At 67.4% G+C, this 10566-nt stretch overlaps 2 protein-coding genes across 4 annotated transcripts; both read left to right on the top strand.

Moving 5' to 3' along the window:
- Positions 1 to 390: 390 nt before the first annotated feature.
- MYADML2 (myeloid associated differentiation marker like 2) lies at positions 391 to 1425 on the top strand. Its single transcript, XM_037810719.1, has one exon. It carries the CDS (start codon positions 391 to 393, stop codon positions 1312 to 1314), a length of 924 nt encoding a protein of 307 aa, XP_037666647.1. The 3' UTR covers positions 1315 to 1425.
- Positions 1426 to 4522: 3097 nt separating this feature from the next.
- PYCR1 (pyrroline-5-carboxylate reductase 1) lies at positions 4523 to 9268 on the top strand. 3 transcript variants are annotated; one of them, XM_037810717.1, is made up of 8 exons: positions 4523 to 4534; positions 4946 to 5060; positions 5253 to 5323; positions 6065 to 6244; positions 6411 to 6632; positions 7064 to 7156; positions 7346 to 7509; positions 8458 to 9268. In XM_037810717.1, the coding sequence occupies exons 2-8, from the start codon at positions 4994 to 4996 to the stop codon at positions 8621 to 8623; spliced, it is 963 nt and encodes a 320-aa protein (XP_037666645.1). In that variant the 5' UTR covers positions 4523 to 4534; positions 4946 to 4993; the 3' UTR covers positions 8624 to 9268. The 3 variants fall into 3 exon arrangements, with proteins under 3 accessions (XP_037666645.1, XP_037666644.1, XP_037666643.1); XM_037810716.1 differs by lacking the exon at positions 4523 to 4534 and adding an exon at positions 4576 to 4763; XM_037810715.1 differs by lacking the exon at positions 4523 to 4534 and adding an exon at positions 4576 to 4791.
- Positions 9269 to 10566: the final 1298 nt, after the last annotated feature.

Here is a 10566-nt window from a genome sequence, read left to right as displayed (position 1 = left end):
TTTTGGGGGGTGCAGGGTCTCCAAGTCCCTGCCCCGCCGTTTCCCCCTCCCTGGGGTCAGGAAGCTGGGCATGAGTCCCGGACAGTGACGACAGTGTCCCCAAATGCTCAGAGCCCGGAGCCCGCCCCCGGCCCCCCTGCAGCCCCCCGTGCGCCCCCCAGCTTCCCTCCGGCCCTCCTGCACGGAGCTGCCAACCCCAGTGGCAGATGCAGTCCCGGGAGGAGGCGAGCACCGCAGCCAATGGCCGCCGGGCCGCCGGATCAGCTGTCCCTCCCGGCTGGGGACAGGCTGCGCTATTCCGGGGCTCTGAGCGCGGCCGCCTATTTATAGCGCGGGAGGGCCGGGACAGGCGGCCGCTGCCCTCTCAGGGTCATCCGGCGCTGCTGGGGGATGGGCAGCACCCTGGAGCCCCCCGGGGGCGCGTACCTGCATCTGGGGGCCGTGACCTCCACGCTGGGCGCCGCCCGCCTGCTGCAGCTGGCCTTGGGCTGCACCACCATCAGCCTGGTGGCCCACCGGGGCGGCTTCGTGGGGACCCAGGGCACCTTCTGCATGGCCGCCTGGGCCTTCTGCTTCGCCGTCTCGGCGCTGGTGGTGGCCTGCGAGCTCACACAGCTGCAAGGCTGCCTGCGCCTCTCCTGGGGCAACTTCACGGCCGCCTTCGCCATGCTGGCCACGCTGCTGACCGCCACAGCTGCGGTCATCTACCCGCTGTACTTCACGCGGCTCTCATGCCCACCCCAGCCTGCCGGCTGCGCCACCCGGGACTTCCGCCTGGCTGCCAGCATCTTCGCCGGCCTCCTCTTCCTGGCCTACACCGCCGAGGTGGCGCTGACCCGGGCCCGGCCCGGCCAGGTGACCAGCTACATGGCCACGGCGTCGGGGCTCCTCAAGGTCGTCCAGGCCTTCGTGGCCTGCATCATCTTCGGGGCGCTGGTTCACGACAGCGGCTACGGGCGCTACGCGGCCACCCAGTGGTGCGTGGCCGTCTACAGCCTGTGTTTCCTGGCCACGGTGGCCGTGGTGGCCCTGAGTGTTCTGGGCCACGCGGGGGCCCTGGGCCGCGCCTTCGAGCGCCTGGTGGTGCTCTACACCTTTCTGGCTGTGCTCCTGTACCTCAGCGCCGCCGTCACCTGGCCCGTCTTCTGCTTCGACCCCAAGTACGGTGAGCCCCGGCGGCCCCCGGACTGCCCTGGGGGCAGCTGCCCCTGGGACAGCCAGCTGGTGGTGGCCATCTTCACGTACGTCAACCTGCTGCTCTATGTGGCCGACCTGGCCTATGCCCAGAGGCTGCGCTTTGTGCCCACCCCGTAGCGGCCAGCACCCGGGCCCGGCCAAGGGCCACCAGCCCCTCTGCTCCCCGGCCAGAGGAGACCCGGACGAAGCATGATGCACAGGATGCAAGGAGGGGAGGCCAGGCTGGGGCTCGGGGAAGACACGGTGCAGGAGCCCCTCCTGGACTTCTGGCCCAGCTCAGCGGCCTGATGGAGGTGGACAGAGGGGCCAGGGGCCCAGACTGGGGAGCTAGGACCCTCCTTCCCTCCCTGTTCTTCTCCCCCCTCCTTCCCTCCTTGCTTCCTTCTGTAAGCCCCCTCTCCCGGCTCTCCCGGGCTCAGTGCTGGTGGCTCTGACCCACGGCAGCCTTGGAAACAGGTGCTGTTGTGGAGCTGTTTTGCAGGTGGCAACATGGAGGCCAGAGGGATTTGGGTGGCCCCAGGTGCCTGTCAGGGTCTGGGACCACACTCAGGCTGAGCAAAGCGCAGAGCACAGGACAAGGGGACAGTTACCAGAAGTGAGGGGAGGGGTCGGAAAGAAGCCAAGGAGCACACCTTTGTCAGAAAGGACTTGGGGTCATCACCTCCCCTGAGCTTGATGGGGCAGTTCCAGGACCTGGACAGGAAACAAATGCAAAGACAGGACAGACGAGGCCAGGCTGCCGGGGAGAGCGAGCCCCGGCTCCTGGCCTCCCTGGCCTCCCACTTGGAGCAGCCCCACGACCATCCCGTCCACTTGATCCGTGGCTTCTGCAGTGCCCGCCGGCCATTGGTGGACAGTGCTGCCACAGAGGGCAGGTCTGCTGGCCACCAGAACCAGGTGACCCCGCTGGACGAGTTGCTGGGGCACTGGGAGCTGCCCACACCCTCTACTCCAGGAGTCCAGATGCCAGGCCATAGCCCTCCACGCTCGAGCCAGCTTCTCATGCACAAGAGCCCAGGCTAGACCAGCTGGAGCAGGCCTGCTGTCCACCCTCCAGCCCAGAGCCCGGGGGACACCCAGGGTCTCAAGCAGGAAATAAATGCCATGCTGACTTGCACCCTGTTCTGGCAAAGCCATCGTCTGTCCTCAGGGGGGCTGTGGCCACGGGCACCTCCTGGGCCCCCTCCCTCCCAGCATGCTCTGGGGAGAAGGGTCTAGACCGGGGCACTGGCTGAGTGAGGAATTGACCCTGGGGGTCTCCCGGGCTCGGGGGTGAGGGGAAAGCCTTCTAGAGGAAGAGGCAAGAAGAGATCCCTCCCACTGCCACATGTGTGACAGGCCAAGGAGGCTCCCAGGGGCACGGGGATGTCCTCCTCTTTCCCAGCAACCCCTGGCCCCTTGGGGGTCTCCAGGGGCCTTGGGCATGGGCGGAGGCGGAGGGGCTGCTGGCACTGGCCATGGTACCCAGCAGCTTTCAGCTGAGGACTCCAAGCCAGGCCCTGGGTGGGCAACACACAGACCACAAGGCAGGCGGCCTCTGCCTGGGCCAGTGGCAGACACGGTGCCCGCGTGGAGGGATCCCCGGGGAGGCAGGCAGCTGGGGGGCCTCCGCTGAGGGGGGGCATGGGTAAGGGGCACCTGCCGAGCTGCAGTGGACACGTGGGCCGCACCCATCTGGGGCACAGCAGAGGCCTGGACACGGCTCTTGGGGATGGCCCCTGTTTTCTTTCTCTTTCCTTTTCTAGTGGAACTTCTGAACCAACTTTCTATCACCAACTCCTCGGTTTCCTCACCATCCCGCCGGCTCCTGCCCCCAGCCTCTACCAAGTCTGTGTTTCAAAAGTCCCGAGGGAGAGACAGGGAGGAGGGTCCAGGGCTGAGGGGCCCCTGGGAGGCCCACCGGGGGTCGTTTCTGCTGAGCTTACTGCCCGAACCAGAGGAACATGCTTTTCGCTTGGGTTTGGCTTTATTTGTTTTTATCCATTGAAAAAGGTAATTTTTAAAACAGGGAGATCTGCTGCACATGCCGTCAGGGGCAATGCAGTGGAGCTCATGCTTCTGGGCTGTGGGTTGAATCTGAGCTGCTCCTCTGAGCCACACAACCTCGCACAGGAACTTTCCAGAGCCCCTCGACGATTCCATGTGATAATGTATGTGGGGGCTTGGAAACCACACCCCGCAACAGGTGACCACTACACAGGTGTGAGGTGGGTGGTGGTGGTGGTGGTTACATAAAAGAGGGAACCGGGAGGCTGGGAAACCAGAGTTCACAGCCCACTGGGATGACAGAAACAGCGAGTCATCCTGATATCAAGTTTGAGAACAGCTCCCTAGCCATTTAAGATATAGAACAGAAAAAGTAAAGCAGCTCCGGGGATCCGTGGTGGGCCGGCCGCTGGTGGAGCCTTTCTTTGCCCCAAACTGGCCGTCAACCCAAACGCAGGCCGGGCGGGTGTGCGGGCGCACCTGTGTGTACCTGGGGCCTTATTTCCCCTAAAACCTAAGGCCGCGAAGTTCCCTGGCCCCTGGGGAGCAGCTGTGCGGGGCGGCGGGGTTCTCAGCCTGGGGAAGGGGGCAGTGGGGGCAGGGGCCCCTCAGGATCCGCTTCTTCCCCTTACTTGTGCTCGCGGGGGCTCCGCCGGGGGCCAGCGGCTGTCCGGGGGGGAGCCGGAGCTCTAGGGGCGCACGGGGGTGCAGGGCCCCGCCTGCACAGACCCTCCTCCCCGCGCCCCGCAGCCGGGAGGGTCTGGGCGGCCCTGCGGGGCGTCGCGAGCGCAGGTGGGCCTGGGCCGGCTCCGTCCTCGCCGCGCCGGGTACAGTGAGACGCTGCTGTTTGCACAGTGCTGTTCCAACGTCCGCGTCCGGCAAGTTGGCGCCTGGGCCGCCTCCCAAACGCAGCGCGGGGCCGCCTGGCGCTCCGGGGCGCGGCCGCGCTCGCAGACGGTGCCGGGGTCGCGCCGGCCACGCGGTCCAGGGCGCAGTCCCGGCTCCTCGGTGCCCGCGCGGCGGGACCACGCCGCCTGAGACGCCCCCGCCCACGTGGAGAGCGCCCGCCCGGGGCGGCCCCCTGCGGTCCCCGCGGTCCGGGAGCGGGGCCGCCCCGCTCGGCACCCTCATCCCCCCGCCCCAGGGTCCGCGGGTCTCCCGGCCCGGCCCGGACGCGGGGGGCGTGGGTCCCGGCGGCAGGATGATGCAACCGCCCCCGGCGCCAGCCGCGCCTCCCGATTGGCCAGCGCCCGGGGGCCGCGCCGCGGATTGGCTGGGGCGGCCGGGGCGGGGCCTGCGGGGCGCGGGTGCCGCGTGGCGGGCGCGGCGGGAGGGGCGATCCGAGCCGCGGGTAACCGGGCGGCGGGCCGGGGCGGCCCCGGGGTCTGCGGGAGGCGGCCGCCGAAGGGCCCGCGGGGGGCGGTGCGCGGGGTGGGGGCTCAGGGGCGGGGAGAGGCCTCCGGGCGCCGGTCCTTGCCGGACCCCGCCTCCGCGCCTCCCTGGGGTCGCCTGCCCTGTGCTCCCGGCCGGAGCCCCGCGCTCCCCACCGCGTCCCCCGGGTTCTGAGCCCTCGGGAGCAGGTCCGGCATCGGCGCCCTGGAAGGGGAGGTTGGAGCAGTTACAGGGCCCGGGGCTGTCGGGGAGTAAAGGGGAAAGTTAGAACAGCTGGGATGGGGGGACCCGGGCACCCAGCCGCTTGGGAGGTGGCTGGGGGTGGCACTGCCCCCCTGACCTCTCCATCCCGCCTCTTCTCGTCCCACAGCTTACCCTGCAAGGCCGGTGCCAGCGAGAGGGCTGTGGGGCGCACACCATGAGCGTGGGCTTCATCGGTGCTGGCCAGCTGGCTTTTGCCCTGACCAAGGGCTTCACCACTGCAGGTAGGCCCCCAGGCTAGAGGGGGCGGGTCGAGAGAGGGGCTGGGGGTGGGGGTGGGGGTGGGGGTGGGGGTCTGGATGGCATCCCCTTGTTTGAGTCCCATGGGAAATGGCAGCTTCAGGGTGTGCGGGCTGGGCAGGTGTCCTGTGTCACCCTGGGGTGTGGAGCTCAAGCAGGAATTCTGTCCCCTGTAGGTGTCCTCGCTGCCCACAAGATAATGGCCAGCTCCCCAGACATGGACTTGGCCACGGTTTCTGCCCTCAGGGTAGGTACAGGTGGAAGGAAGGAGGGAGGTCAAGTCTCTGCAAGAGCTGTTGGTGCATCTTGGGGTTCCTGCTCAGCGCTCACCCAAGGATGGCCGAGAGTGGAGCCCTGGGGTGTGAGGGTTGCTCTGTGACCCAGTGCCCCACCCCAGTGAGAGGCATGACCTGGGCTGGGGACCCCCAGACTGGCCTGCTCTCTCCCTGTGAGGGACCCTGCCTCTTGGCTCTGCCCAGGGGACCCCCTTCCAATGTTCTTGGGTCTAGGTGACCATTGGACATGCAACTGATGGGGACAGGGTGTTGGTCTGGAGCTGGGGCCACCAGCCAGAGTCCTGTGGGGCCAGGCAAGTGGGGCCAGAGCTAGGGGCTGAACCAGACACACCCGAACACAGCTTCTGTGTGCCACGGTCAAGTTGTCTTGCAGATCCAGGGGTCCTGGAAGGCTTTGAGGTTAAGACCATCACTCACTTCAGGAGAGACGGTGTCAGGAGCTGCAGGCTGACATGGGGTGGGGCCTGGGTGCTGAGATGGAGCGCCCCTTCTTTGCAAGAGACACATTCCAGAGCCTAGTGCTTCCTCCCATCTCGGGTGGGGAGGGCCAAAGGGGGATGGGCCCAAACCCCCTGCCCTGAGACCCCAACTCTACCCTCACCCACACTCCCAACAGCCTCCAGGTGGAGGGATGTGGCTGGGCCGGGGTGGCAGTCACAGGGGTATGCTGAGCGCACCTCGGTTCCCTGCAGAAGATGGGGGTGAACCTGACACCCCACAATAAGGAGACGGTGCAGCACAGTGACGTGCTTTTCCTGGCCGTGAAGCCCCACATCATCCCCTTCATCCTGGACGAGGTGGGCGCCGACATCGAGGCCCGGCACATGGTGGTGTCCTGCGCCGCCGGCGTCACCATCAGCTCCATCGAGAAGGTGGGTGCTGCGGGCGCGGGCCCAGGGGCCTAGGGGGCAGGGGAGGGGAGGGGAGGGGAGTGCGGGCTCACCCACCTGCCGAGGGGGCGTGGTGACGCCCGGGTGAGAGCTCGGGAGAGGGGCGATTCCCACCCGCGAATGGGAACACGGCCGGTGTCCTCTCCAGAAGCTGGCCGCCTTCCTGCCGGCCCCCAGAGTCATCCGCTGCATGACCAACACTCCGGTCGTGGTGCGGGAGGGGGCCACGGTGTACGCCACGGGCACGCACGCGCAGGTGGAGGACGGCCGGCTCCTGGAGCAGCTCATGGGCAGCGTGGGCTTCTGCACCGAGGTGGAGGAGGACCTGATCGACGCAGTCACCGGGCTCAGCGGCAGCGGCCCCGCCTACGTGAGGCCGGGGCGCGGCGAGACGGGCGGTGGTCTCTCCCACCTGGGGGCGGGGTGGGCACCGGCTCCGCCTATGTGAGGCGGAGGAGGGGCGTGGTGGACTGTGGCCCCGCCTACATGAGGCCGGGTTGGGCGGTGGACTCTCCCACCTAGGGGGCGGGGCTGGCAGTGGCTCCGCCTATTGGAGATCTAGGGGGAGGTGGTGGACTCTGGCCCCGCCCACACGAGGCCGGGGCGGGCTGTGGCTCCGCCCACAGGAGGTTGAGGAGGAGCTTGGTGGGCTGTAGCTCCACCCACGCGGAACCAGGCGTCTGCTCCTGGTCCGCTCCGAGGATCCGGGATGGGGGTTCCCGAGGCTGGGGGAGCTGGCGCCTCGCCCCCTCCGCCGCCTTTCCTCCCGCTGCCGCGGCTCAGGGCGCCCTCTCCCCGCAGGCGTTCACCGCCCTGGACGCGCTGGCTGACGGGGGCGTGAAGATGGGGCTTCCGCGGCGCCTGGCCGTCCGCCTGGGAGCCCAGGCCCTGCTGGTCAGTGTTTCCCTGGATCCTCCGCGGGGCCGGGGCGCTCCTCGCCGGGTGCCCAGGCTGAGGCCCCGAGGGTGCACGGCTGGGGGTTGGTGGGTCCCACATGGCCGGTGGGCTGGGGGGGGGGCAGTGCCCGGGGGCGGGGGGCGCACCTCCCAACCCTCAGCCCTCAGCCGCGCCCTCTGGCTGCAGGGGGCCGCCAAGATGCTCCTGGACTCGGAGCAGCACCCGGGGCAGCTCAAGGACAACGTCTGCTCCCCCGGCGGCGCAACCATCCACGCCCTGCACGTGTTGGAGAGCGGGGGCTTCCGCTCGCTGCTCATCAACGCCGTGGAGGCCTCCTGCATCCGCACGCGGTGGGCGCCCCTGCACCCTGCCCGCCTCGCCGGGGCCCCAGTCCTGCCGGCGTTTGCCTAGGCTTCTCTTCCACAGACGTATATTGAGGCGGGTGCCTGACACCAGGCCAGACCCCCGGTTCCCCCGGGGAGGGTGTGTAGTGCCCCTCACCCTCCTGGTGGATCTGGCAGGAGGAACCGTCCCCACGTGTAACTGGGTGCTGTCTCCAGGCCTCGCTGTGCTCACTGGGACCTTCAGAGCAGGGATGACCGTCCCCAGCCAGGGGAGCAGTACACATGGGTGTTAGGTGCCAGGACCCAGCTGCCGCTCTGTGCCCAATGATGGCACCTTCCTCGCAGCTTTGTGAGGCTTGAAGGAGTTTTTCCGGTCGGTTGCTCTGCCGTGTGCCTGCCCAGGGAAAGCCTCTTGGGCACCGGCAGAAAAGCAAGGCGCAGAAGACGCACACTGAGTTTGGATCTCTCCTGGGACCTCACAGCTGGTCTGGTGCAGGGCCAGGGCAGATGTGAACTGTCCCGGGTTCAGGTCCTCAGGGAGGACAGGTGGTGTTTCTCACCACGCCACCTGTCCTCAGCCCAAAACCCCGCGGACTGCTCCGAGTGGCACCGCGTGACGGCCAGGGCTGCATGCAGGGCCTGAGCTGACCCAGCCCCCTGCAGGGGAGACAGACATACGTCCCGTAGTCGGGGCCACGAGATGCGTGCGCAGGGGGACCCAGGGTCAGGGGGCTGCCAGTAGAGTCAGTGGCCCTGAGCTGACCTGAAGCAGACGCAGGGGAGCCATGCAGCTCCCTGGGGAAGGGCGTAGCTGCAGAGGGAGCTGTCCCAAGGCCCCAAGGCAAGTGTGATGGCCCCGCACTGTCCAGGGCAGGCAGGCTGAGAGCCATGGACTTGGCTCCCCCTTCCCTTTGGGGGGACCCTGGCACCCAACCTCCTTGTATGCCTCCACAGGGAGCTGCAGGCCATGGCTGACCGAGAGACGGTCTCGCCAGCCGCCATCAAGAAGACTGTGCTGGACAAACTGAAGCTGGACTCCTCGGAGGGGACCTCGCTGTCCCCTTCCGGCCATGCCAAGCTGCTCCCTCGCAGCCTGGCCCCTGCGGGCAAGAAGGACTGATGCCACTCGTCCACCTGCCCTCCACTGTCTCTCCTCTCCTGGGCGCCGAGCTCCCACTCTGGGGGGTCTCCCACCCCAGGCCACACCCCAGTGTCCCCATAGTGGCCTGCTCACTGTCCATGGTCCCGGGCAGCTCAGGGCTGCTGAGAGACGGGTTGTGGTCAGGGAAGGCAGATGCTGATTTTCCCTGGAAACCTCCGTGACCCCCAGGGACTTCCCAGCCCAGCAGGGGTTCTTTGACCTCAATCTCTCCACCTAGAAACCAAGCAAGGAGGCCCGGGCTGGGGGGATCCCCTCCCAGCCCCCCATTGCCAGCCTGCTTGGGCTCCAGCCCCTTCATCAGGGCAAGGTCAATTTTCCCTCCGGGGAGTCCCACCCAGTCTCATTCCTCTGGCTCCTTCCCCGCCCCACCCTGGGGCGACCCCTCTCCCTCTCTGTTTGGAAAAGGGGGGTTCCCGGGGTCTGAGCCCAGGGTGAGGGACCCAGGTCTCTTGGCCAGCTGTACTCATGACTTCCCTTTGATGGGAAAAGGGCCCCAGATCCCCAAGGCTGCCCAGCATCCCTGGCCACCCGGCGCCCATTTGTGATGCTGTCCCTGTCTCTCCCTGACCCTGTAGGTTAAATAAACCATGTCCCCGCCTCCTGGCTCTGCCTTCACTGTTTCGGCCAAGCGCGAGGGGAGCCCTCCACCTGCCCTGCTGCTGGTCCTGCGGGGTCATTGCTGTGGGTTTAACATCAGGGGCCGGGCAGCAGCCAGTGGGCCCAGGGCCCTCGGGTTCACAGCCGGAGGTTGCTGCGACGGCACGGCACAGGGACTCAGCGGTCAGGAACGTGCCTGGACACTGGCGCCCGGGGCTGGGCTCGCTCTGCATCTCCCCTCTCCCAGCTAGTCATGGGCTCCCCAGGTGGGCATGTTCCTGGAGAGGGAGGCCCCTTCTCACCCCCCACGTGGGTTAGGGGCACTGGGCTGGCCAGGCGGTGGGTCAAGACAGCTCTGCAGGGAAAGAGTTTTGTGGGGAGCATCTCAGTCCTGGGTTTCCACCTGCCCTTCAGCAGACCGACTGAGGAGGGATCATGGGAGAAAAGTTCCCCAAAGCAAACGAGGGCACAACTGTGTTCCTCTGTTCCTGCAGGGTGGCAGGGAAAGTCCTGGCTGCTCCCCAGAGGTGGGGTGGGGGCCCCACCCTCCAGGAGCTGGGGCCTGGTGGCTGGAGATAAGACAGGCCACGCAGCTGGTGCCAGGGCTGGAGTGCCCGTGGGGTGGCTGTGACTCTGTTCCTGGGGGGTTCCTCCCAGGGATAAGCCCCCAGCCTGCACGGGCAAAAGTGGGCATGGGGAAGAGGGGTGTGGACCCTGGCAGCAAAAGTCACCCCTCCCCCACAGTGCAGGGGTCCCTGGTGCCCACCCCCTGGGGACAAGATGCCCACACACCTGTCCCAGGGCCAGGCCAGTTGCTAACTGGGCCCCTCAAGTCCAGGCCAGTCTCTGCTTGAGCCCAATGTCTGGGGGTGGGAAGGAGACCAGAAGGCAAAGACTCAGGGGTCCAATGCCATAGAATGGGGCCTTGCGGAGGAGCCAGGTCAGACTCTGCAGAGAGGGTCTTGCCCCAATCCTCAAAGAAGTTTCCAGCAGACGGGGTGGGGAGCCTTGCTGAGGCACTTCCTGATTAAGCAAAAGGCCAGAAGTGAGGAGTCGGGTAGAGCCCGAGGGGGCCTGACGAGGGTCTATGCGGGGCAGGAGAGGCCAGGAAGGCTGAGGCAGGCAGCTGAGGGCCTCTCACCTCCTTCCAGGAGGCCGGGACTTGGGGAGGCCGCGACAGGTGTGAGCTCGGTCCTGAGCTAAGCTGGGATGTGTTCCTTGAGGATCGGGGGCAGGCCACAGAGGATCCACGAGCGCCAGCGGGCTGAGGGGCAGCCTGGCAATACCCTCCCAGCCAGCTCTGA

The sequence above is a fragment of the Choloepus didactylus genome, chromosome 18, assembly GCF_015220235.1.
Source record: "Choloepus didactylus isolate mChoDid1 chromosome 18, mChoDid1.pri, whole genome shotgun sequence".
In the NCBI taxonomy this organism is placed as follows: Eukaryota; Metazoa; Chordata; class Mammalia; order Pilosa; family Megalonychidae; genus Choloepus; species Choloepus didactylus.
Note: the sequence above shows the minus strand (reverse complement) of the source record. Positions and strands in the feature narration are given on the sequence as shown.

Coding starts and splice junctions, on each gene's coding strand:
- MYADML2 (XM_037810719.1), top strand. CDS start 391: ATGGGCAGCACCCTGGAGCCCCCCGGGGGCGCGTACCTGCATCTGGGG.
- PYCR1 (XM_037810717.1), top strand. CDS start 4,994: ATGAGCGTGGGCTTCATCGGTGCTGGCCAGCTGGCTTTTGCCCTGACC. Junction 6,245..6,410: donor CCATCAGCTCCATCGAGAAG/GTGGGTGCTGCG, acceptor TGTCCTCTCCAG/AAGCTGGCCGCCTTCCTGCC. Junction 7,510..8,457: donor GCCTCCTGCATCCGCACGCG/GTGGGCGCCCCT, acceptor ATGCCTCCACAG/GGAGCTGCAGGCCATGGCTG.